This window comes from Neltuma alba, unplaced genomic scaffold (genome assembly GCF_004799145.2).
Source record: "Neltuma alba isolate B1F8T4 unplaced genomic scaffold, ASM479914v2 tig00011754_pilon, whole genome shotgun sequence".
Taxonomy (NCBI): Eukaryota; Viridiplantae; Streptophyta; class Magnoliopsida; order Fabales; family Fabaceae; genus Neltuma; species Neltuma alba.
The window spans coordinates 141,567-168,340 of record NW_021636382.1 but is presented as its reverse complement, the minus strand read 5'-3'; the positions used below and the strand labels follow the sequence as shown (position 1 = coordinate 168,340).

Below are 26,774 nucleotides of genomic sequence, written 5' to 3'. Positions count from 1 at the left end.
CTCGAGGCAACGCATATATTTACAAGGTATCACTCCATACATAATCATCTTTGGAGTTTGATCATTTTAATTTTTTTCTCCATATTTATTTTATTAGATGATCTAAAATGTTGATTTGATCTGTGATTAAGACAGGATAATTTGAAAAGTCAGTACTCTTATGAAGTCCTAACCCGGCACTCGGAGCTGTTTGACTAAACACTCTTTTAAGTTTTATTTAAACATTAACTTTTCATAAGGGTAATGAGCACATGTTGAGTTTTTGCCGAGGGTGAATGATGACAAAAAAATTATCTTAATCGAATTGGGTTCAACCCTTTATGAATGCAATGTGTGTGATTTTCTTCTGGGTGAAAGATGATAAAAAGGAGTAATATAACGTATGGGTCTGTTTAGATTGATAATGGAAAAAGTAACTTATTTCTAATCTGATTTTTAAAAAAGTAAGAGTAGGTAAAAATTAAATTAGATAAGTTGAATTGTGTTTAGATTGGAATTTAAAAAAGTTAATTTGTAAAAGTGAGATTGGTAAAAGATTGTTTGAATTATAATTGAGTAAAAGTAAGTTTGGTTGTAAAATGACCAAAATGGGTATAAATTTTAATAAATAATGAAACATGATTAAAAAATAATTTTACATAATACAATGAATTTAAAATAATTTAATATGAAGAAGTGAAATTTAATGAGTGAATTAAATTTAAAAACTTTAGAGAAATCATAAGAAATATTTTAAGTATAAAGTGAAACAGGATAAAAAAAGAATTGACATAATACAATGAATTTAAATTAATTTAATATGAAGAAATGAAATATAATGAGTAAATTAAATTTGAAAATATCAGAGAAATCAACTAAATATAGAGTAAAACATAATTTGAATGGATAAAAATGTTTTGAACTCCAATTCATTGTATTGTGAGAAGGTGAAACAAAATAATATTATATAATTAATTAACTGATAAGTTATGGATAATTTGGTCTCTGATTGCATCACGGACGCTATTCATATGCGATGAAGACTTTGATGTAACATTTGAAAACGATAGTTGACTAGTTTCAGCCTGATCATGTTTGCCAACTATATTACCAACGAAATAATATTACATAATTAATTAACTGATAAGCTATTGATAATTTTTGCTGTCACCACTCATCAGAGGCCAACACCCTATTTGTGGCTGCATCATAACCAATGCCAGTCTCTCCAGACATCAGTTATTCTCACAACTTCTAATATTTTCTCAATATGTCAAATCTATTCTTTAGTTGCTTCCTGTCATAATTTTTCCCCTTCTTTCCTAAAAATTCTTTTCAATTTTGCCCCAACCAGGCCTTGTAAATTATGTTCCTTGTCGTTCCTTTTGCAGTATTTGCTCAGCACAAACATTGATTAGAATTTTAGTCGTGTAAGGATCCCATATCGTTTTTCCTCTATCATTATCCATTCCTCTATGAAAAATAATCAAGATAAGACTAACTGAAGTAAGCAAAGTCCTAAAAATGTAATAATAAAAGCTATATTATGTAACAAATACGTTGTACCCAAACAAAAATATATATTATTTGCATAGTTTTCTCACTTACGTTTCAGAAGAAATCCTAAGACATAAAGAATTCCAAATATTAAGTGTTATTTTCCTAATATTATCGTCCATGTTTTTGTTATCAAGTTCCAAATATTATTATTAAGTCATAAAATATTAATTAAGACATTTTGATTACATAAGCTGTTTAGTTTTCTTATTCATAATTTTTTGAAATTATAAATTTATAATCACAATGTCAATATCCACTATGCTCCAGTGGTGGAGAGAAGGGGAACCCTAGGCCATAGCTCCCTGGAAGATTTTAATTTTTTTTAATATATAATGATATTATGCATTTCTGCACCTCGTCCAAAATCTAACATCAAGTAAATAAGGGTATTCAGTGGTTGTTATTGATTGTGAAAAATTTTTCAAAACTAAATTTAATAGTAAAGTTGTCATCGATTATTTTTCTTATTGTTTGTTTAACAATTGTTCATCTTTGAAGTGGAGATGTCATATTTTGATAGAGAATACGTCAATATATTTTTCATGAGAAACTTAATTAGGAAAGACAATTTTTTTGTGAATATCTAAATAAGCAAATTTAGTAGTTAATTGAGCTATCAAAACCTTAATTAAAGGGACAAAAAATTAGTTTTAAAATTAGTTTTTTTCAATCTCTACAAGCTTTTGACATAAAATCACTGAAGTAATAAAAATCCAAATATTTGGCACAACAAGCTTGTACAGTTTCCCTTCCCCCCCCCCAAAAAAAATCCACTTGAATAGCAACTGAATGATCAGTATACACAATCACATCTACACATATACACAATCCAATCACATATACATAATCACATCTCCAGAATAATCATCACAGTATGATACTCATATATGCTCAATATTTGCGTCATGGCAATGATAATTCACCGTAAAAATTAGCCACACGATATTTTTTTGCCCCAAAAAAATAAAATTTTTATGGATATCCCAAAATCAAAGAATACAATCACTAATAGCTAGAGCCCAAGAAACAGCAACACTCAACACAAACCAGCAAAAACAAAAGCAAGTGAATTTGGTGAAGTTATTGTAATCATTGTTATTAATTAATTTAAAAGTTGAAGAGTTTTTTAGGAATAAGATATGTTTTACAAGAATTTTTACGTTTTATGAATGAGTTGTCAGTAAGAGTAATTGAGTAGGAGGAAAATGGAGTAATTGGAATGACTAAGCAATTGGAATAATAGGAGGAGGAGGTTGTAATGAACTAAATCCAAAATATCTCAACACAATGGAATCACAAGTATATTCATAATATTCAATCCAGCATTTGAAAATACATTCAAATACCACTGTAAACAAATTGACAGAAATAGAGGAAATAAGATACGGAGGAAGGGGAAGGAGACAAGAGCCACAGAGATATTCCCAACAATGGGACTAGAGAGAAAACCATACAATTCATCCACAGCCCTTTCAATAAACCAGGATACAAAATTAGTGCCAAATCTGTAGCTCCAAATGTCAACTATCTAGCCAGATCGATTCCTCCAATAGACAGTTAAATGCATTAATCCACCTCAACAACATGTGGGACAAGATGACCAAAACAGAAGGAGAAAAATGAAAGAAGAAGAAACAAAACACCATGAAAAACATAAGCAAAAAAAAGACCACCGATGACCAGCATGAAGGAGAACTCTTAACCTAGAAATGAGTTTAATTTTCAGGCTTCCAACAGCAAGCAAGGACGACAGCAAATTCAGGCAAGCATAGGGGATCGAACCGAAAAAGCAAGACAAAAAATTAAACCGGCCAACTTATAACATATCCAACCACCCGAATGCTGCCAGAGGTAGATTCGACGAAGTATTGCACTGGGAAGCTAAGATCTCCACGCACAGCTCACATGCACCGGCAGACAGCGGCGACCTTAGTTGCAGACAATGAGAGTAGCTCGGACTTGCGATGAAGGAGCAACCTCCAGTAGGCCACTCACACCCAACACAATGGCCTCATGCCGGTGAGATGATGGAGCTCATGGCGACCAATGATGTAGCTTTTGGGACAAGGCGACAGAGCAAGTGGGATTGGCAGAAGAGACGAGACTTGTGGGTGAGAGGTTTGGGGAAAAAAAATACAAGTGAAATCATGAGGAAATAATGCCAGAAGGGAGAGAAAAATAAAGAGGGAATAAATTCTCTGACACTCCCACAAAACAGTCTTGATAAGCTCTTTAGACTTCAAAATAAGTTCCTCCTCTTGGTTTATTTCCACTGCACAGTCAGCCAGCTTATTTTCCAATAACCCCAATATGTCATAAGTCCTCCCAAACATTACCAAAATTTTCAATCAGGCTTGTCTTGAAATCAAACCATGTTTAGACCAGTAATCACTAACCCAAACAGGCCCTATATAGTAAAAAAAATCCCAAAAAAATGATTGTTGAATTTTAAAATTCCAAATCAGAAATTACTACAAAAATGTGTTGTTATTTACTTTTCGAATGTAGTCATTTTCTTTATGAGTGTAGTAACTAATACTAATTTGAAATTTTGAAATTCATCCATCACTTTTTTGGGATTTCCCAACAACAAAAAAACCATTGAAGACAAAAATGTGATAATTCATTCACCTCTCGCTTTATTTGAGTTTCTTTTTATTTGTAAGAATTTTAAATTATTTGAATAGAGCGAGGCTTAATAAAGTCAAACATAGAAATGAGAATTCAAAAACTACATACATTAGTTTTTTTTTTGAGTAAAAATTGTAATTCATTAAGGGATACACCCCATCAAAATATACAAAGATCAGAGTTTCAGGTGAAAAAACTACATACATTATTCAGGTTGTTTTCTCACCACATGAAAATTCAATATTATTTCTATTTTAAATATAAGATTTACTTTTATATGATAAAATAGATCTCATATTTAACATTAGAGGTATGCTCACATATACACATGCATAAAACTCAATCATCATGGGAAAGTAGTGCTTGTTATTTAATTTTGTGATATTAATTAATAATTATTGAATCGGCATGGTGCTGACAAGTTAGGGGGCCACAAGTTCCAAGTCAGAAGCTCTTACGGTCTGACGTCTCGTGTGTTTTTTCACTTCTAGTACATATTGCTTTACATACGTTAAGAAAATTAGATAAAAATTAATTAGAGAATTTTATATTAGGCTAAAATACACAAAATTTCTGAACATTTAGTCAGTTATAGATAATTTTCTTAACCTTTAAAAATTTAAATTAAAAAGAATCGTGAAATTTTATGTTTTGACAATTCCCCTGTTATTAAAATTATCGTTAAAGTTAGTGATTTTTGTCATGCCATGATTTTTATATTTTTATTATATATTATATCATTTGACAAATAATATTTACCATTTGATATGCAATTTTAACATTTTAATCTTAAAATTATTTAAAAAAAAACAAAATTAAAATTTTAAATATTGACAAACATTCTCAAATGTTAACACATTGAGTTTAATTTTTTTAAAAAAAACCATAATTATGAAAAAAATTATTATTTAAACTTAATGATTTTAGGATTAAAAAAAACTATATTTTTTTCAGTTAAACTATATTGAAACTTCATGACCACCTCATTTTGTCTACTCAAAATACATCGGAGATAGGGAGTACTTTTTTGAAACAATGATAAAAAAACACTATCGAAATAGAAAAATTACATACAGGGACCGGTTTATAAAAATTATTGTCAAAATCTATACTAATATTGTCATGAGTCCTTATTTATAATTTTTTTATTTTGATGGTCTTTTTTGTCATTTTCCTCTTTTTTTTTGTCTTTTTAAGTTATTTTTTACCCACGTTATGAATGCATGACTATACAATTTTTAACTTATATGGTCCGTTATCCAAATACTCCTCCGGTCCTTAATATAGGATCCAATTTTTGAGTTAGTTTTGATCCTAAATATAAGACCCATTTCTCATATTTATCAATTTTCTCTAAATTACCCCTATGGATACCCCCTCAACCATAGTCAAGTAGAAGAGAAAGATGAAGTATTAAGAAAGATGATTATGGTGTTTTAGGAAAAATATGTCATTTTTCTTATAATTAACTAACTTACCTAACTTTCTTAATCTAATCAAATTAGTGAAATGGATCTTATATTAAGGACCGGAGGAGTATTTATTTATGACTACATATTTTGTTGTCGCATGAAGGACTGTCTTATCGTGATTCCGTCGAGTTCAATTAATAAACAATGTTTTTTTTTTCCTCTTTTAATTTGGAAAAAAAATCCTTTTCAAAATTCGTCTTTTCTATTGGATTCAAGCATTTCTTTTTTCACAAGCCGGTTTTTTTTAATAGTTTAAATTTAATTCGATTTCCACCTGTCCCGTAAATCTGTTACAATATAGATAGGATCTTTGTTCCATGTTAGTTGTATTTTATTATTACAGTAATAGTAACTGACTTATCTGCAATTTTTTTTTTTTGCCAGCGACTTATCTGCAATTTAAACTGTTGAAACATATACACTTGATAGCTAGGGGTGTTCACGGGACGGGATGGGACCGGAATTTTGTCCCGTGTCCCGTCTCGTCCCGTCCCGGTTCTATCCCGGTCCCATCGGAACCGGGACGGAATAGGGACGTCCCGCTTCCTTTTTTAAAAAAAAAATACTATAATTTTTATATGAATTTTTTTATATTATAATGCTTATTTTTTATTAGGCTTCTAAAAATAAAAACATCATTAAAAAAAAATTATGTAGAAAGTTCAATTATGTAGTATAAAAAAGATGTAAAAATAATACTGTAAAAAAATACAGGAAAAAAACACTATATAATATCTTTATAAATTATTTTATTGAGGAATGAGATTTTGTTAAGATAATACTACAATTTAAGAGTTAAAAATCACTATAAAAATAATAATTATTATTAATAAGTAAATTAAATAATCTAATAATAATTATTAATAAATAATTTTTAAAAAAAATACCTCGGGATGGGATGGGATGGAACAGCCCTGTCCCATGTCCTGTCTCGTCCCAGTCACTGTTCCCGTCCTGTCTCGAAATTTTTTTTGTCTCGTTTCATCCCGTCCCGAACTCACCAAGACCGGGACGGGACAAATTGAACACCCTCACTTGATAATATAGTTAAGTATTAAAAAAAATATACATAGGTTCAGGTCTTTGGACCGTGTTAGACCTAAAATGATATTCAAGTTGAGACAAATTTATTGGATCAAACAAATTACCAATTAACTAATTTAAGCAAATTAAGAACATTAGTTAAGTTAATTATTTAATTTAAGCAGATTAAAAAAATTAGTTAAGTTAATTATTTGTAATAAATATATGTTATCTTTTTAAAATATCCTTGTTAATAAAGTATATTAGCTAGAACTACTATTATTATAAGACTATCTTGAAAAAAAAAAGATAAATATGAAAAAACAAAATGAAGTAGGGTTTTATATTTAAAACTAAAATAAAAATTAAATAAAATCTTATATTAAAGACCGAAAGTAGTATTAAAATAGGTAAAATGTCAAGAGCAATCTACACTTATTAGGAATGGACTAGATTGTGACATAGTATTGTCATCGTGGTTTCAAGTAGGGCTGAGCAATGGGCGGGCTGGGCTAGCCTAAGGGTTAGCCCATAGCCCGCCCATTTATGAATAAACGGGCATGGGCTAGCCCATAACCCGGTAATAGCCTGTTTTAGCCCATATTAAATAGGTTGCGGGGCAGCCCGTTTGGGCTGACCGGGTTATGGGTAACCCATTTATTTTTCTACTTTTTTTTTTACAATTTTTTCAGCATAGTGTAATCTTATGAAGCTGTTAATAAATTTTGCATACCAAATAGCAAATCAAATATAAAATAACATTACATAATACCAACTATATTCAATTACACAACTTCACTTAGAGTCACAAACAATCAAAGCCTAATAAAATCAAAAAAATAGCCACCAATCATAAAAAGTCTCAAACTTTAAAAGTTACAACTTCCACCTAAAGGATAAAATAAAAGTTCAGACAAGCATGAAAGTTTGATAAACAATGAATGGCAGAATGAGAAACAATATCATCAATTGCTCATCCAGCTAGATCTTGAGTATCATAATGTTCTACTTCTGAATCACTTGAAATTGTTGAATGTGTGGCTGCTGACTCTTGCTCTGTAAAAACAAAACAAATAAGAATAAGTTAATGTCATTAATATTAGACTATTAGTATAAAAAACATAATGCAATGCTGCAAACTCAATGATACAGAAATTAGTCAATTACCAATAACAATACTTGTACTCTCATCAAAATTATCAACATCCAAATCATTTGCTTCAATCTTCAACAAATCGAAGGACACCACCAGCGACACTGACCTTTGTCTCAAACTCGAAGACAGCAAGACGCAGTACAAACAGAGCTAGGCAAAGCTGAAATCACAGCCTCACTCTCTCACAGGCAAATTGATTAAAGTCCATAGATCATTGGAGCTCGAAGCAAGCTGGGCAATTGGCTCGAAGTTGAATGGTAGAGACGCAGTCACACAGAGTCACAGACATAGTGACAAAGTGACAGAGTGACAGAGCGAAGGCGGTGGAGGCGTGGAGGCGTGGAGCGGCAGTCAGTAGAGCAAGTGAGAGACACTGAGAGAGTCGTTCAGTCGAGAGATTGAGAAATGCCGTCGCCGTCTCGTCGAAATGGAAATTGGAATGAACTATGAAGAAACGGATAATGAAAGATTGAAAGGCTCAAAGGCAGCTTGCAACTAGGTCTAAATCTAATTGACTAATTGTAAAGAATAAAAATATTTTTTAAAAAAAATAAAACTTAAATGGGTGGGTATGGGCAACCCGAAGCCTTGCCCAAAGCCCGTCCCGTTTAATGGGCTGCCCTGCCCATTTAAGTCAACCCGTTTATTATCTTCTATTTGGGCTAATTGGGCAGGCTTTAATGGGCAAAAAATTATTGGGTTATGGGTGGGCTAGCGGGTTATGGGCTATTTGCTCACCCCTAGTTTCAAGGACCCGTTCGTTACACTGAAATTGGTTTTTGATGGAAATAAAAATAAATATCGATATGGAAATAGAAATAAAAATAGATAAATGGAAATAGGTTTTAAAAGAGTGCTGGTCATCATGAAAATACTTTTCTAATATTATTTACAAGTCACTTTTAACATGTTTCATATAGATTAAGAAAAAGTAATCCATATTTAATATATATTATACCAATAAAAATAAAGTCAACACAATAATAAATGAAAGATAAAAAAAAGTGTTTGGGTGATTATCCAAACCATGGTTTAGGGAAAAAATTACCCAAACACCATTAAAAAAAAAAAAACCAAAACCATGGTTTTGGTAGAAGTAAAAATTTTCTGCTTTTGGAGGAAAAAGAGAGAGTATCAGAGCCTATGGGATATGTGCCTTGTTTTTTTTTTTGGCCCAGACAGATATACCCCTCCCCAATTATTCATCTCTTGTCTTCATTGTTTCAGCCGCAGTATGAGAGAGAGCCTGAGAGAATCATATATATGTGCTGTGTGTTTATTATTAATTACTATAATAAGTAATAAATTGTTTTATATGTGCTTAATTAATTTTGTCAAAAAATATCATGGTATTTTATATGTATAATCTTTAAAATAAAATAATATTTTTCTGCTGGTAAAAAAGATTTATTTTTTACGAAAATATTTTTAATCTCATATTTTATAAATATATATACACATATTAATTATTTATTAATTATATTTTCTTATATGTTCTTAATTATGTTGGTGAAAAAATATATTATTAACAATTTTAGTCCTTTAAATTAAAATATATTATAAAATCTATATTTTATGTAATTATCATATTAACTTATGTCCTTTTTAGTAATTTGTATATATAAAAAGTGCTTCTGATAACAACTATCCAAACACTCTCACTTTATCAAAATCACTTTTTCACAAAATCTATTCTTTATAAAATTTATTTTCTCAAAAATCTATTCTCCAAAAGTTATTCTCTAAATTATGGTTTGGTTTCATTCAAACACTCCCAAGGTTAAACATTCATGCAAAAAATTTCTTTTTCTGTTCTAGAATCTGACCAAAAAAATTTTAAATAGGATCAGAGGAGTATTTTTCATACAAAAGTACCAAAATGCCCTCTTGAAAAACGCCTCTGCAAAACCACCATTGACTTTGACGCACCAATCTCCACCACCTGCTACCATGGACACAGGCACAGACCGCTTTCCTCATGCGGTTAACCGGTTGCTTGAAGGCCCTGTTTGGGGGTTAAAAAAAGCTCTGTTCCACCAGGACACCATCCACTCCCATCATCAAAATGAAGATTCAAACTATTATCAGAAGATAGGAACCAGAGCTGAAAATTGAAGGGCATAAAAACAAGACCAAAGTCAAATAATGGATCTTGCCATTTCCAGGTACGTAATTCCAGCACACCAAACGGTCCGCGAACTGAGGCTTGATGAATTTAATTCAGTTTCTACTGATTAACTAACCCGAAGTCATTCCTTTTTAAGTTTTGAAATTGCAAAACCGTCGGGTGCTGATTCACATCGACCGATTGGGACAAGTTGTGATGTGGCAGTGGAAAAGAGAACATATACACTTTTGTTTTTAAAAATTACTACATCAACTTCTTAATATAAGATCCTACTCACTAATTTAAAGAGATTATGAAAGTTACTGATTTACTTTAAATGATGGGTTAATATAAATTTTTTATCTCTTAAATTTACCTTCATTTTAGTTGTATTAATCCCTCAAGTTTCAAACCATAAATTTTGGTCCCTTAAGAGATAAAATGATTCAAGTTTTTACCTGATTATAGGGACTAATATTTTAAATGAAAAGAAACTTAAACAACTAAAACTTATGATTTAAAATTTGAAGAAAAACTTAAAGGATCAAGGTTTGTATTCACCTTCAAAGTATTTATATTTACTATTTTTCTTCCAACTAATTTGTCTTACTTATAAATTGATATATAAGCTAATATTACATATAAATATTTTAGAGCGATTATATAATATATGTTACAATTAGAAAATTTAGTAATTTTCTTAATCTCCTTAAATTAGTCAATTAGATCTTATATCAAATATCAAAAGTGGTAATAATTTATTATACAGTTCCTTAATATTGAGTTTTAAAATGTTTGGATCGGTATTTAGGCAAAATGACTTTTTATTCAAAACTCATGTTAATATTAACTTTTGGGTTTTATTAATTAATTTTTATCTGGATTTCAATTTGCACAACCCAATTGATGTGGATATCACTTTCGTAAACATTGGCCATCTGCATCCACATGTATCAATTTCTTTTGCCACCACAACATTTAACTAACTACCATCATTAAATATATTCAATTTCGGGGGCCGAGTAACAAATTGCATTGCACGGTTTGATATCCATGAACTAAATATAGATCCACTAAAAATATTAATAATAATTAAGAGTTCTAAAATTTTGAATTACAAAAAATATGATTGTTAGTTGGCATTAAAATTTTTCTGAGCCAAACTTTTTTGCACTCATCTATATTTTCAATACACATCTTCCACAATTTAAACAGTCACACTGGTTTGATATGAAGTATTAAAAATGAAAAATTGAAATTAGAATTGAAATTAAGACAATAGTATTTAGTATGAGAAATTACTTATTATATGATATTAGATAAACCCATGTATGTAAGATTTAAAAACACTAAAAAAAAGTGATATTTCCCAATCCTACTTTCATAAGTTTGTTATATCTCATATAATAAATAATTACTCATACTAAAAATATTTTTAATAATTTTTTTAATAACAACTTAGTCTTTATCTCTTATTTTTAATACTTCGTACCAAACAATATCTCAGTGTTTTAATTCTTTTTAATAGTCATCTTAGATATTTCCAATAGTCATCTTAACATCTTCCATATTTTTTGTGTTGAAATTCTTTACATTTTCCAAGTCATCTTATCCAAGTGCTACAAGATCATTCATCAGGTTTCTCACCTTTTGCTGGTCTCCTCATTTCTTTTGTCATAAATCATCATATTAATTTCTTTTGCCCCTCACGAAAATGGGTCCAGGCAACCTTGAAGAACATCGGTCCTGTATTAAGAATAAATAGATAGAATATTATAGTTGGAAAAAAAAAAAGATAAAATATTATAAATTGGACTGAAGGTTATAGTAATATTCAAGGCGTTATGAACATTTCTGTTACAATATCTAACAAGAGCTTGCCTGTTATATTAAAGAAAAACAAAAAGAAAAGAAACTAGAGCTTGCCTTTTACATCAGCGGAACTCTACACCTCAACCACCGCAATCTATGCTTTACACAAATTTCATAAAGAACTGTCTACCTAATAAATGCATCAGGAGGAGCTTCTTCCGGAATCTGTAACAAGAAACAAACAATATTAGAAAGAAAAATATGGCCGAATACATCAGACTGAATCCCATTACTACTTCTCTCCCCTTTTTATAAACAACTTTCAGCTCCATCACATAGATCAAAAAGTTAGTTATAAATAATAAATAGGTAGAAATTAGAAGTTCTTTCTCCAAAATACCATTATTTATAGACAGGGAAAAGAGTATAAGAAAGATAATAAAAAAAATCATTATAATGAAGAGAACTATGAAAGAGATAAAATGTGATAAAGAAAGATAATTGTTTGAAAAATAAGATAATAAATATATTGAGTATTAAAATAAGTAATTAATGGGGTAAAATAGGAAATTTGCTTTAAAAATTTAAAACAACTTACAAATGTTACTTATATTTAGAAACAAGAAGAAGATGGTGATCGTTGCTTATTAAAAAGGGCAGAGGAAATACTTCAATACGGAAAAAAATTTGTGTCAGGGAATTGGAATTCCATGTTAAAAATCAGCGATCATTAACTGCAGATGATATCAAAGATTAAGTACGGATCTACCAGCCCCACAAGCTTCAATAACTATTACGCCTCAACTTAAAGGAATTTGATCATTATAGAGAATCAAGATCACAAATATGTTCATAAATGTTCGAATTGACAGTCTCCCAACTTCAAAATTTAAGTGTCCAGGCACCAATGAGCTCATTAGCTTTAATGGCAGCTTAAAACTGAGATGGCCACGAGGTGAAAAATCCCATCCCTATCTCACTCTTTCCATGCCCCATGCACTTGTCAGCCTTGTGAGCTTTTTGCAGCACAAAAGCTTTTTTGTGTGTGTGTGTGTTTGTTTTTTGGTTTTGGGGGGGGGGGGGGCACAAGAAAACGACGCCATAGAAGTAGATTACCTCTCCAGGGATCCATTTCTCTTTTAACCAAATACTGGCATCTCCAGAGACATTCTCATCTTTGGACTTACTTCTGCAGGAACAGAACAGCTATTAAATAGAAACAAAATATTTATGACTTGTATATAAAGCTAAACAATGTCAAACTCCTACAAGGATCAGTGTAAGGCTGCTTTACTTTCAAGGTTAAGGTTCCAAACAAATCGAAATATGTAAAGAAAAGTTTGGGAGTTACAGCTATACAAAAGTTCGATGTTTCTCGAGGTTAATTCACTCTCCCAGATTTTCATCAAGGCACAGTAGATGGGGTGCTGAGATGAATTCAAGGCGTGACAGATTTCACAATGATGTTTGAGAAGAGGTTTGAAACGAAGTTGATAGACTTTTGTCTAAATAATTAGGGAGGATGTTCTCTGCTATGAAATGTATTTCTGGCTAAACTCTCTTGGCTCAGGTACACTTGCTGAGTGGTTTTTCCCGCAAGGCTTTTACTTTATAGTAAGTAATTAGAATCATGATAATTTATTTGACTAGAGAAAAAAAGTTAAGTGAATTCACTCACAGGGGGCAAAGGGCTTGCTAATGGTGCCTCCTACTAGTTAAGAGAGGCAGCTAGTTAGTTAGGGGACATTCTGATAATTAAAGACTTTATAGACCCTTTTGCTTTGTCCTTTGAGAATATCCACTAAATTCTCCTTGGACAGCGAACATTAAGTAAAACATCTTTTGAAAGTAGCCGAAAAATTAAGATGCATAACTAAATTGCGCATGTGATGGACCAAAGCTGATCCAGATCTAATGTTTTAAAGACCATAGGGGAGAAGGCGTCCAAAGCTGGGTTTCCGCAGATGAGGTGGCTGGAGGGCTAGAAAATCTAAATAGCGGTGAATCACTATTTACCTTTGAATTGTGTGTTGAGCAGAGGTGTAGAGGAGGATTTTTCAAGTTAATGGGAAAACAAGGCAAAAAAGATAAATCAGGCCCCCAAAAAAACATAAAATAAAATCCGGCAGTTCTGAGTTAAGACTCAGACTTCCAAATTCACCTCCTTCTGACTGTCAACCCTCCAACATATTCCCCTTCTAACAACCAAACACTCTCTTCCACCTCATATCCCATATGACCAGTCAGTTACCCATACATTTTCTCTTTTCCACCCCTCCAGCCATGTCATCAACAGTTAATAGAGCTTTGGCCTCATTCCCTTTCCTTCTCTTCTCCTTTGTGTTCAACACCTAATGCTCAGGCGCTTCAAAAGCATCATACCAGAAGCAGAGAAACCCATTTAATGAGCAGAGTTATAATCAATGTCAATCTATACATTCCTTTTCATTAATATTTTCAACGGTAAGAGGTAATATTGCTATGATTTTAAACTTCCAGGGCAAATTAGCTCCCAAAAAAAAAAAAACTTCCGAATACCCACGTTATTGAGTGAAAACTTTCGAAGCAAATTCGCACATTAACCCTATATTATAATATGTCCACAGGGACAGATAGGAGAGAAGATTGGGCTATTTTTGAATGGAATGATAGGGAATTAATTGAACTGTAATTACTTCTTCAGAAACATAAAATTTCAAAAGGTGGTATGGTGAAGGACTTACACCAACTGAACACCTGTGCTTGCCGGAAACATCATACCAGTAGTAGGGCCATTGCTTCCTATAAATGGTTGCTGTGTGGTAACGCTGGGAAACTCTGCAACTTCAGCTGATGCGGGAAAGGAGTTAATTTGGCCACCAGCAATGCCTCCGCCAGTTTGGTTTGTCACATTGGATGCCAGCAGATTTCCTGAATGTTGCTCTGGACATTAGTGATCAAGGATGCGCATAGGGAAAACAACAGTAGACAAATGAAGCCACAGTGATTCTGAACTAAACCAAACCTATGCCTCCAGTTCCAAAGGAGCTACGTTGAGCCAGAGTATCTACTGGGGGTGCAAAAGGCCTAAGAAAAATGCTCCAAAGAGGTCACCATATGCCAAGAGCAGGCAGTAAAACGAAAGTCATTAAGTGTGAAATGCCACATAAATTTGAAGAAAATTAGCGTTAAAAAAAAAAAAACAGATAGGAGATTTCATCATTTTTCCTTCACTATTTTGCTTTTTTCCTTTGCAACTTGGCTAAAACTGATGGCATCTCCCAAGGATGAGAGATTATATCATTTACCTTTCAATACCCGTTTACCTTCTCATTTATGTAGTAATGGAAATCCCTAGTTGCAATGCGTAAGCAAAATGAGATACTAAAGATTTACAATAAATTTAATAAGCACCACTTACCTTTCAATACCCATGTTCATTGAAGCCCCCAGTTGACTAAAGCTAGAGACAGACAGAGGATTATTATCTAGTGAAGTCCTTGAAAATGGGTTTGCATCAATTCCAAGAGACTGATGCTTATCACTTGTAAGAGAAGAACTCAGCGGTATTTTGTAAGGTTCACGAAGAAGGTTCTGAAACTCCACTAACTTGGAATTTAGTAGATTTCTCTCTCTCTCCACCTGGACCAACATAATCTTTCACTATTTGGACAGAATAAACGGCATTTAACTTTAAAAAAAAAATCAGTAATCATTAGAAAATCAAAGGCACAATGAATCCATCACCAATTTAAATCAAGGAGTTCCAGAGGAAAAAAGGAGGCAGAATTTTGGAAGAGCAACTCTTGAAAGCAACTCCAAGGTAAATATTCTTAAAAGGGGTTGCTTTTCTGAAATTCTTCCAACATGAAAAGAGCAAAAAGCATATTCAAATAATGAATTCACTGTGTGCTATGAAATACAAAATTTAAGGTGCATGCTCAGGTGAGATTTTGAATTAAATTTCAAATAAATTTCCAAAACAAATAATGTGATATAAACTGAGCTGAAATTTTTTTAAAAAAAAAAAAATTGGATTTCAAATTTAGATATCAACAAGGGTTAGATGAAAACTGCCTTTTAGATTCAAAAGGTCCAGAGTTCCTGATAGTCCTTTCTTGCCTATTTTACGCTCCACCAACATTTCAGGTTCTAATGTACGAGGTGTTTTGAATGCATTTACAAGATTTATAATGGTACTATATAACATTTAATTACAGCAAAGACTTCTCTCACTTGAAGCATTCCAAATGCTTAGGGAAGCATTCCAACTGCTCAAAATAATCAAGTGCAGGTTAATAAGAAGGCATGCGGCTCCTATGGCAAGAGTGAATTAGTTTAGGATGTCCAATTTATATATATATATATATATATATATATTTGAATGAGCTTTAATGTAATTCACTTTCTTGGATATTTTCATTTTTGAATATGATGATTGTGAGGGATTAGATGAGATATGATTGTGGCCATCTTCCCTACTTGTGTTTGAACACTTATCTACAAATAACAGAACATCAAAATCGGAAAAACCCTGAGTTTCTACATGGTATCAAAACCCTAAAAGGCCTGACATCTTCTTATGATCCAGTTTGGCTCTCTAATGGCACTAAATACAAATAAATATGTTTTCCCCTCTCAGTTGTCCAGTCAGACTATGGGACCACTCTGACTGATAACCAATATTTTTCTAGAGGTTTTCGTGATCCTCCACAATTTGAGATTTCTAGGCTTTGCAGCATAAGCCATAGAAACACCAAACAGACAAGAGCCTAATCCAAATTTAGATAGCAGTGAGGACATTTAAATATACTGATGAAACCGTTTGCAAGCTGGCCCAATACATTGCAAATATAAGGAGAGAAGATCCCCTGACCTAAAAATCTACAATGATATATTAATCCTGTAGGGTATAATTGTCCAAACGTGAGAGGTGACTTTGGAGAAGACTAAATTACCAAATGAGATTTCTAGATGGAATTTTTCAACATGATTAATCACAAATTATCGGAGTCAGAGTGAAGGAGGCCAGCTATTACATTCAATGACTTCATAAACTTGACAGTCAACTTACAATTGATTGTAAGGTCATCCCCCGTTTAGCATCCTCATATGCAGCTGCCCGCAATTCTTCATAGCTAATATCACCAACAATGTCACAAGGAGCACTGCATTAAACCAAAAAAATTAAGTCAAATTTTTATTTCACTACGCTTTTTATCTCGTTCAAGCAAAAGAGAATTGGAGTCTTGTTTCCTGCAGTATACTCAAAAGATAATCAGAGTATTGTTTCCTGAAATATACTCTAAAAAGGGTGATTTATAATCACCTCTGTCAAACTTGGCCAGGAAAAGGTTCCGTTCTACCTGCAATGCTTACTTTTCATTTAGCATAATAGGAACCGGCAACAGATTTTCATCAACTCCTAATTCCTTAAGGGTTAGCTTGTTCAACCATAACCCTTGATTATTTCAAGTTCTATGTTTTATGTAACTAAACATTTTCTATTAAAGTAGTGATATAGATCGTCCCTCCCTTCTAAATTCCTTATTTTGTGGAAGAGGAGGCCTTTCATACTAATTTTATACTAAACTATATACAAGGGATATGATGATAATGATTTGCTACAACTACGACAAAGTCCTGATACTTTGCAACAAAAGCCCCTATGCCTACAAGAGTATGTGTATAGCAATCTAAAAAAGTTATTTCTCTCTTTTCTGTTGCAACAAAAGGTTATTATGAGCTAAGATGATTATATACGAGAAAATGGCATGGAGAAGGGAAGAGAGAAAAACAAGGCAAAACCAGATGCATCAGCTTAAGAAACACTGCAACCAAAATGTGTGCAAAACATGATAGACCTCTACTTGTTCTGGGACAGACAAAATAATGACACTTGTCACCCACTCAAGGTGCAAATTCATTAAGGCTTCTAGCCCCAGATGTTTAGAGTGATGGCAAGCACCAAAGCTTTTCATGCCATAAACGTATAAAAATAAGTACCTACCCTTTAGAATGACCATAGCATGTAAGCTTCCAAAGCGGTTTCTCTTGCTCAAAATCTTCTACAATCTGACGTTTGCAAGCTTCAGGATCTGTGCACCTTCAATGACATCACGTAAGATTTAGTGCACACAACGTAACAGATAGAATCAAACCTAATGCAGAGCATATATATACTTTTTTAATCTGTTGTGTGATAAAATTGTGTATATGGCTCCCCTTTGGCACTCTATAATGAGTTTTCTAAAGGAACCATTATTTCCAAAGTCTACAAAACACTCTTTTGCACAACAATGGTTCCTTTAGAGCAGCAGAAAAAGTGCACTTCAACTAATGGAAAGAAGTAGAAATTGGAACTTTTCCTTGGAAGCAAAATATAAGCAGGAAATTATTTTTGGAAAACAAAAATATCCCCAATCAATATTACGAATTACCATAGTTCGTATTTACCTCTACTCAACTCCAGGGATGAATCAAAAAAGAAATCTTTATTAGTTCTACCTCCTATTTTTTATAAAGAGAACGAATCTTTTCATCGAAGGATCAGGGGAAAAAAAATGGGTTTGGACCTCTTGCGGGAATGATTTGGAAGATCCAAAACCAAAAATAGTAGTATTTGCTAGCAACAACATAATGGAGGTAGTCAATCAATATGGATTGATTCGAAATCTCATTCAAAATTTTTTAAAAAAATACCCTTCTACGAAAAAAAAAAAACAAGAACGAAAGAAAGAAACCACTAATTACCTACAACTCTTTCATCTACTCCTAGATTGCCTGCCCTTTTAAGTAATTGGAGCATGGAAGACCTTTATTTTGAAATATTCGCCAAACATTATTGATAAGAGAGTAACAAATGGTTTTTTTCTGGCTGTTTATGAAAATCCATTTGAAAAGCAGCTTCGAAAGAAGCACGATTCAGTAGCAATTCAAACAAGCCTGAAGTTTGATATGCACTTAGTTAATTTGCTTTGTTTTAAAACATTGTCACATGCTTTCCGTTTGAAGTATATCTTATGCTCCAACAAGGTGTATGTTCTCTCTAGTAAGTAAAGATATATAACTGCAAAGTATGTGGATAAGAGAAAATGAAATACAACGGAACACATACTTTCAATACAATACAATTATTTATGATTATAGAGATCTTTTAAACATATTTGGACATGATAATGAAATTAATGCTCTGGTGGCTTGAACTTCAAATTTAAATTTAGAGTTCTTCTGAGAAAATATTTGTGTTTTTTTTTTTTTTTGGTGGTGAAGAGAGAAGATGATGTTATTGCAAGATACAACGTAATGATTAAAATACATTAAATTCACCAAAAATGCTACATCTTTAATATTGAAGATCATAATTCAGTTAACATAAAGGCATGACTAGGACATCTTTTACGCACATTGTGGACTTTTCGGCCCAAGCTATGCTTTCATTCCAATACAAGGAGAAACGCCCAACATGTGATGCAAATGCTCTAGCTCCCTGTGTTGGCTTGTTAACACACTATTATAAGGTAGCTGCAGTTAAAATAAAGTCCAATTGATCAATACTTACTTATGATTCGCTTGTTGAGAATTGGCATCAGTTTTTCGTGAAGCACTACTTTGGGGTGAGGAAGAAGGTCGAGTCCATTTGTTATCAAAAGGCTGTTCAACAAGTAAATCATCATCAATACTAACAAAAATTGATAAGGATTTGTTTCTGTTAATGAAAGATAATATCATATCTTCTGCACATTATTAAGTCAAGGAATTCATACATATTGGAGACCTATAAAGAACATTTTCATTCAACACGTGGGATTTTATTTTATTTTATTTTTAAAAAAAAAAAACCTTGTACGCTAACTACATACACAGGAAGAGGAAGAACCTTGAACTGGTGTTTGAACTCTGAGCTAGTGCCCCCCATTGACTGGGAGCTGTTCTGCACACCAAATCCAAAAGGATTGGTCTTATGCTGTTGCTGTGAACTGGAGTGGGACCCAAATCCAAAAGGATTGGCAGTTTGTTTTTGGTGCGAACTGGAGTGGGACCCAAATCCAAAAGGATTGGTACTTTGCTTTTGCTGTTGCGGCAGCGTGTGAAGAAATTTACACCTTTCTCCATATTGGCAGCTGAAAGATGAATCACATGAACCAAAAAAATGATTAAAAACACCAATATCCTGTGAGAAATATAAAATACTTCTAAAATTATCAGTCAATAGCAACTTGACTAAATCAATGGTAGAAAGATCTGCAAGCCAGCACAAAGCAAGAGTCCATAATAAAGCACAAAATATGGAAATGAATCTGTTCAGTAAATAAATTAACAAATTTCTGAAAAATTCAGAAAAATTAAAGCCGGGAGAAAAGAAACCAACAGTCCTTAGTTGACAAATAGCTCAAAGAAAGCTTTGACTTTCTTCCCATTAGTGGCACCCTCAACTTTTCCCAGTCATTCTCTTTGATCCACATCACTAACAAAGTGATGCAACTGAGAAGTCTTACATACTTCCCATAAATAGTAGTTGGCCTTCATAACTCGGATTGCTCACCAAACTACAACATTAGTGCTTAAGTCTTCAATATGAAACTATCCGGATCTACACTTTTCACAACTCCCAAGCTTGTACCATTGTTTGACAATAAACCATGCATCATAATTACTATAGCTGAACACAGCCTCAACAACCTCATAAAAGAAATCATGGGTCGTTTCAGTTGTGCCTTAGAACAAAAAAAAAAAAAAATCTATGAACTGAGTAGAAACCATCACCATCTCTATGACAAATTTTTCTTCTTCTTCTTTTTTTTAAAAAAAAGAATTTACCAACCAAAAGAGAGAATAATAAAGAAAATACCAAAATAGCGGGCAACAGAACCTCCCTAAACAAGTAAAACACAATACAAAGCAACTTGCTTATTATACCAAAAAGGACTCTCAATCCCTTTGAAAATTCATAAGGAAACCCCCCAACCCCCTCTAATAAAAAACTATTGCATTCTGTACCAAAGAAACCACAAATCACCAAATACAGCACGTGACGGAGGACTTTACACGCCTTTTGCCTCTCAAACCTCATAAAGTTTATTGCTAGAGAAGCCCAAAGATTAGCTGGACAAACCTAGCTCTCGTGTCATAGAATTCAAACAGCCCATTTCAATTCAGCCAGGTCAAGCCACTTCCCAATGAAAAAATATATGGCTTTTCATCTCTGAACTTCCAAAACACGTCACACAAACGTCAAGTGATAAAGCGTGATCAAGCCATTAACCCAAGGCACATTGATTGTAATAATTCTACTAAGCATCACCGTCTGAGCAAAAGCCTTCACATTATAAGGAACCCTGTCTTTCCAGAAAAGCCCAGGCAAACGAAGGTAACATGTATTTGGACTACAAGTTTTATGATTGAAGAAAGAATAACTGTAAGAGCCCCAAGAATCGAAATTCCAAATCTTCCTACAGGCCAAAGAAGAAAAGCTTAACAAGACAAGCACTTCCTGCAACAAAGCAGAATTTTCAACAAGTCTATCATTAAAATTACTGGAAAAATGAAAGCTTCGTGAAGACAGCCGAATGACCTTAAAGGTGAGTTTTTTATATCTTTTTCGGAAGAAATGTTCGGTTTGGAGTCTGGCTTCAGCACAATTTTCTTTTAAACAAAGTATGGGCTAAGTGTTTTGTCGTAAGACAATACATGTAGCACGGGCGCCGGATAGGACACCATTTTTGCTCTTCGTCTGCTTCCCAGTAGGTGGGCGATAAATAGGATCATTACCCACCATTAACGAAATTCACAGTCCATGAGAGAAAGATAGTAAGAAAAAGTAAAGACATTGTGCTCTCTTGGCATTGCTCAAACCCCAAAAAAAAAAAAAAAAAAAACTTAGCCCGGATTAACTGTCCGTAAACAGACTTGCAATCAACCAAATTGCTGCTAATTGATGATTCACAATATCAAAATTCGAGCGGATGCTACTAAGCGATTGCCTTTACAAAGACAGGCCAACAAAAGAGAGACTAATACAGATTAGAAGATAAACGAAAATGAATTCGAGAAATCAAACTGCGTTGTTTGCTTTTGTTTGTGGTTTGCTTAACATACCGAAAAGGATCCCAACCAACGTTTCGCAAATGAAACGTTGAAACAGGTAGAAACAAAACTAGGTAGAATATGAAAAAGAATCACCTGCCTCGCTGATAATTTCTACAAAGCTCTCTCCTGTTATGCATAGCTCCTTGCCCGCTGTGACTGTACTACAAAAGGAATGCCTTTCAAATTCTCTGTAAAACCCCCGACGTTAAAATGGAGTTTCCCCGGAAGGACCAATCCATTTATTTGTTTTGGCGGGCTAGTTTAAGAACCCCCCTGGCCCTGCCTTACTCGCGTCAAAACCAAACTGGCTAAATCCAGATTCCAGAGCACGGGCTATCGGCGTTGGTCGAGCAGACTGGTATTAAAATGAATGGACTGGGCTTCAAAATTCGAGCCTCCAAGAAGAAATGGGCCTCTTTAGCCTGACCCATTCCATATAAAAGTGGGCCAGCCTATTTCCCTTTTTGATTTTTTACAATTTTAATTTAAACCTTCTTTTTTAGGTCTTTTTAGGCAGATTATGCATGAGAAAAAGGGAGGATGTGATTAGAAATAATTTTTATATCTTAGTATAAGTTTCGTCCAAAAAGTTGATAAATGTTATGCTCTTAATATATCTTAATATAAGATCAAATTGAGTGAAGCTTTGGACCAAAACCAAAAGCCTCTAGAATCCCTGAGTTCATGAGTTTAAAGCCACACTTAATTGCTAAGACGAAGATCACATACCATAAACTAAAAAAATAGTAGCAAATAGTATCCATTAAATCCACATAAACCACATAAATTTCCAGTTGTTTGACCATTTAAACAGCTGAAACACACAGGTTAAGGTTCACTAAAAATTTTAAATGGGTTTCTAGTCAGATTCTAATTCTGCAAACAATGGCAAACAAAGAGACAATAGAACGTTCATGTCCTTCTAAGTTGACTAAAAAGATAATGACAAAAATTCAAGAAATAATTGAAGGGCCACGGAATGATGGCTTAGCTAAAGGTGTAGCAGACTTAAAAAAGAAAGTTAATGATTTATGGCTATTTAAGGAAATGTGTTGGTCCTAGAAATGAAAGATCCAATGGATGAAGTGGGGTGATTAAAAGACTATTTTTTTTCAACTCACTAAAATATATACCTGTAGCGCTATTTATATAGTACTTTCAACATATTTCATACAGACTAAGAACAACCTAAAAATGTATTAACTTTCGATTAAAATATAATAACTTTTCAATTTTATCCCTATTTAATATATATACTTTAAAAAAATAACGATCTATAACATGATAAATGAAAAACAAAATAGTATATTCATACTAAAAATTTAATAAAGTGATTTATAAATGAGATCAAGAAAAACCTTATCTCTCTGCCTTATAAAGAGGGGGAAAAAAAGCATATAAAGAAGACACATGAATTGAATTTCCCATATAAAGGATAAGAAAGGATACTGCTTAGGCTATGAAAGAAGCATTGCGCTGGGATCCAATGCCTTTTATGGAAGATGGCCTACGAAGTCAAACGAAACAGATCTTTCAAGAGCCCTATGCCATGTGGATGAAGTAATTTTATATTTGTGTGGGTATAAATGAAAATAAATGAATGAAGTGATTGCAACGTATATAAATGAATGGCTAATACGAGAGGTTTCTAGCGACCAGGTCAAAAGAGCTTGTGCTATTTATTCAATTTGGGAGCGGGAAGAGAATTCTAAAAGGATGAATATAAATAAGCACTATACCACATTTTAACCTAAAGCTTTAAGACATTAGATAGGTTTTTTCACTTGTATATCTCTTTTCTACCTCAATTCTATCTAATGCAGGACTTTTCCTTACACTAAATTGAATTCCCTGCACTTGACATTTCATTAGAAAACAATTTGAAAAATCAAAATACCAAACAAAGTCGAATTTTTCTTGTGGAATATTGTTATTAAATGCTCTTCCATCATTTAAAACTTTAAAAAAGAGAGGTTGTTAGTATGGGATTGATATGCTGTTTGTGGAAATAATGCTAAAATGCTTGAACACATGCTACTTTTATGTAAATAGCCTAAAGTAATAGGGTTTGGAAGCAAATAGTTGAAATGAATTTCAATGACCGGCAAAAAACCAATCATTGCCAGAACTTTATGGTAAATATGAAAGATATGTGCTTTAAATTTTCTTTATGAGAAAATACATATTATTATTCCTTTAGATTCTTGCCTCATAGGGAAAAGCATTGGTTTAGAATTTGGGAATGCAAGTGACTTTAGTAGAATATATGATCATATAATGGAGAAATCCAAAATGAATCCATGAAGATGCTCTAGGAAGGACCTGAAGATAATATATATATCTAGAAAATTAATTTTGATTGTGTTTTTAATTTGATGACATTACAAGCAAAGCAACTTTCTGACTTTCATTGTGAGAGATTCAAATGGTATCAAAGCCTGATTTTCTATCTTTCTCATTATTTATAACATGGTATCACAGCTTGATTTTCATTTTCAAGAAAAATATGCATTTGTTACTCCTTCTATGAGCACAAAGGGCCGGAGCCATCCCCACTCCTGCCATCACGTCAAGGCTACGCGCATTCTGATACTATGGCAAGACCTCACTATCCAAGATGATTTGACCGTATTCCACCTTCTTGAGATGATTTAGGAAACTCGCTGGAGTTAGACTAGGCTTCCAGCTCCAATGCTTGCAAATGGAGTCAGAAGCCTTCCAAGCTAAAATCAGGCAGTTTCAATGCTTGGAGGAAATGCCTTTCCTAGCTCACAACATCCTTGAAGCTTTTCCTTCTCCCCCACCACCACCACCCGTGTCTCTTCCCCACCTTCACCCAAGAGGAGCCAATATAAACTTCAACGTTTCTATTTTTTATGTTCATGTAACTCATCTGCTCAACCTCTTATCTTTGAGGGACGACCGTTATGGCTGCCAAGGGGCTGCCTAGATGCTAACGTTACAGGTCTTCAAGCACTATCCAAATGTGTCCACTTATGACAGAGGCTAAATTTTTAAAGGATACAAATAAAATAGCTAGAGCTATAGGCAAAGATGATAGAGAGCTGGTGATGAAGTTGTTAGAAAAGGATGAGCCACCAATTAATCATTCTTTTCAAGTTGCGGTTGCTAGCGGTGACCTCAAGGTTATGATGATAGCCCATTAATATTTCGCTTATGTGTATTCAATCGCCTTGTAGCTGCAACTTGAATACCTATATGCAAACATAAATGCCGATGGCTATTAAACAATAGCTTCAGTTCTTTAGTGGTACTGGCCAACATTACAATCCCCAAAAGAAGCACACGGTTCTAGTTTTTGTTTGTAGATCTTCATTTTTCTTTAGAATTATAATTTATTTCAAAAGTACATCAAATGAATCACTATTTTTTTGGTTTGAAGAGTTACTGGTGTGAATTTACTGAGATTGTAACTTCTTTGTCCAGAATTTGCGTCAAAGAACTCTACTTTTCCCCAAAAAAATAATAATAAACACAAAAATAAATACAAATCATGATGATAGCCCATTAATATTTCGCTTATGTGTATTCAATCGCCTTGTAGCTGCAACTTGAATGCCTATATGTAAACGTAAATGCCGATGGCTAGTAAGCAATAGCTTCAGTTTTTTTAGTGGTGCTGGCCAACATTACAATCCCCAAAAGAAGCACACGGTTCTAGTTTTTGTTTATAGATCTTCATTTTTCTTTAGAATTATAATTTATTTCAAAAGTACATCAAATGAATCACTATTTTTTTTTGTTTGAACTTTTGGAGTTACTGGTTTGAATTTACTGAGATTGTAACTTCTTTATCCAGAATTTGCGTCAAAGAACTCTACTTTTCCCTAAAAAAATAACAATAAACACAAATAAATACAAATCAAATCATATCTATAAAGATATCAAATGATACCAATAAAAGATATCTAACAAAGGATAAGTTTAACTATGCATTAAGGATACATAATACACCCTCTCCACTTTTTAATAATGTTCCCCAAAGTTTAATCATATATTAGGCCAATAAATAGGACTACTTCTTTGTTCCCCACGTAGCATTATCTAATTAATGTAAGCTCTTTTCAAATAACTTGTATTAATTGAATGGACTTGTTCCATAACTACTTATCACTCATCTTGCAGATGTTCATCTTTATATTCAAAGATATGAGACAAAGGTGATTGATACTTCTAACTGTGAAAATAAGACATGTCAAATAGGATGCGGCCACGTTATAAGGGCTTTATTCTATTCAACAATTGAATTGGGTCCAAGTGTTTAGTTTAATTTATAAACTTTAATTGATATCTAATTAAAATGATTTTTCGTGTGAAAAAAATAAGTTGATTTAAGTTATAGGGTTGACTAAATTAATAAACACATTGACTCAAATTATTTTAGACCTTGTTTTATTTCTAAAACAAGGTATAAGTATAAAAAGATACTCCTTCAATTCTTAATATAGGACCTAATTGTTGAGTTGATTATGGTCTTAAATACAAGATCTATTTTTCATATTTATCATTTTTTCCTAAATTACCCCTATTGATACTCACTTAATCATAACCAAGTAGGAGAGGAAGGAAGAATATTAAGAAAGATGATTATAGTGTTTTATGAAAAACATGTCATATTTTTTTTTTATAATTAACTAACTTCCCTAACTTTCTTAATCTAATCAAATTTGTTAAGTAGATTTTACGTTACATACTGAAGGAGTAATTTTTTGCCAACATAAAAAGGTAATTAATTAGCCTCTAGAATAATAATACAAGTCAGCTTATAATAATCTCAGATACGCTATAAAATTTTATGATAAAATCCTAAAAAACTACCTCTGAAATTTTAAAATTCCAAATTAGGAATGACTACAAAAATCTGTTTTCATATGCTTTTTAAATATTGTCAATTACTATTAATAAAGTGAACAAGACTGATTTAAAATTTTCAAATTTAAAAGTA

At 32.7% G+C, this 26,774-nt stretch overlaps 1 protein-coding gene and 1 long non-coding RNA gene across 9 annotated transcripts; both read right to left on the bottom strand.

The window, feature by feature from the left end:
- Positions 1-7,431: 7,431 nt before the first annotated feature.
- LOC114717538 (uncharacterized) lies at positions 7,432-7,881 on the bottom strand. The gene is made up of 2 exons (XR_003737723.1): positions 7,833-7,881; positions 7,432-7,721 (listed from the first exon to the last, which is right to left on the bottom strand). It is a non-coding gene; the product is annotated as an uncharacterized LOC114717538 (long non-coding RNA).
- Positions 7,882-11,707: 3,826 nt separating this feature from the next.
- LOC114717536 (zinc finger CCCH domain-containing protein 16) lies at positions 11,708-22,010 on the bottom strand. Of its 8 annotated transcripts, none has more exons than XM_028902706.1 (10): positions 21,902-22,010; positions 19,582-19,842; positions 19,281-19,372; positions 17,730-17,817; positions 16,794-16,887; positions 15,141-15,361; positions 14,745-14,806; positions 14,464-14,650; positions 12,857-12,929; positions 11,708-11,965 (listed from the first exon to the last, which is right to left on the bottom strand). In XM_028902706.1, exons 1-10 carry the CDS (start codon positions 21,943-21,945, stop codon positions 11,927-11,929), a joined length of 1,161 nt encoding a protein of 386 aa, XP_028758539.1. In that variant the 5' UTR covers positions 21,946-22,010; the 3' UTR covers positions 11,708-11,926. The 8 variants fall into 8 exon arrangements, with proteins under 8 accessions (XP_028758539.1, XP_028758541.1, XP_028758534.1 ...); XM_028902708.1 differs by having other exon boundaries at positions 17,730-17,825; positions 19,599-19,842; XM_028902701.1 differs by lacking the exon at positions 11,708-11,965 and having other exon boundaries at positions 12,302-12,929.
- Between the last annotated feature and the right edge of the window lie 4,764 nt (positions 22,011-26,774).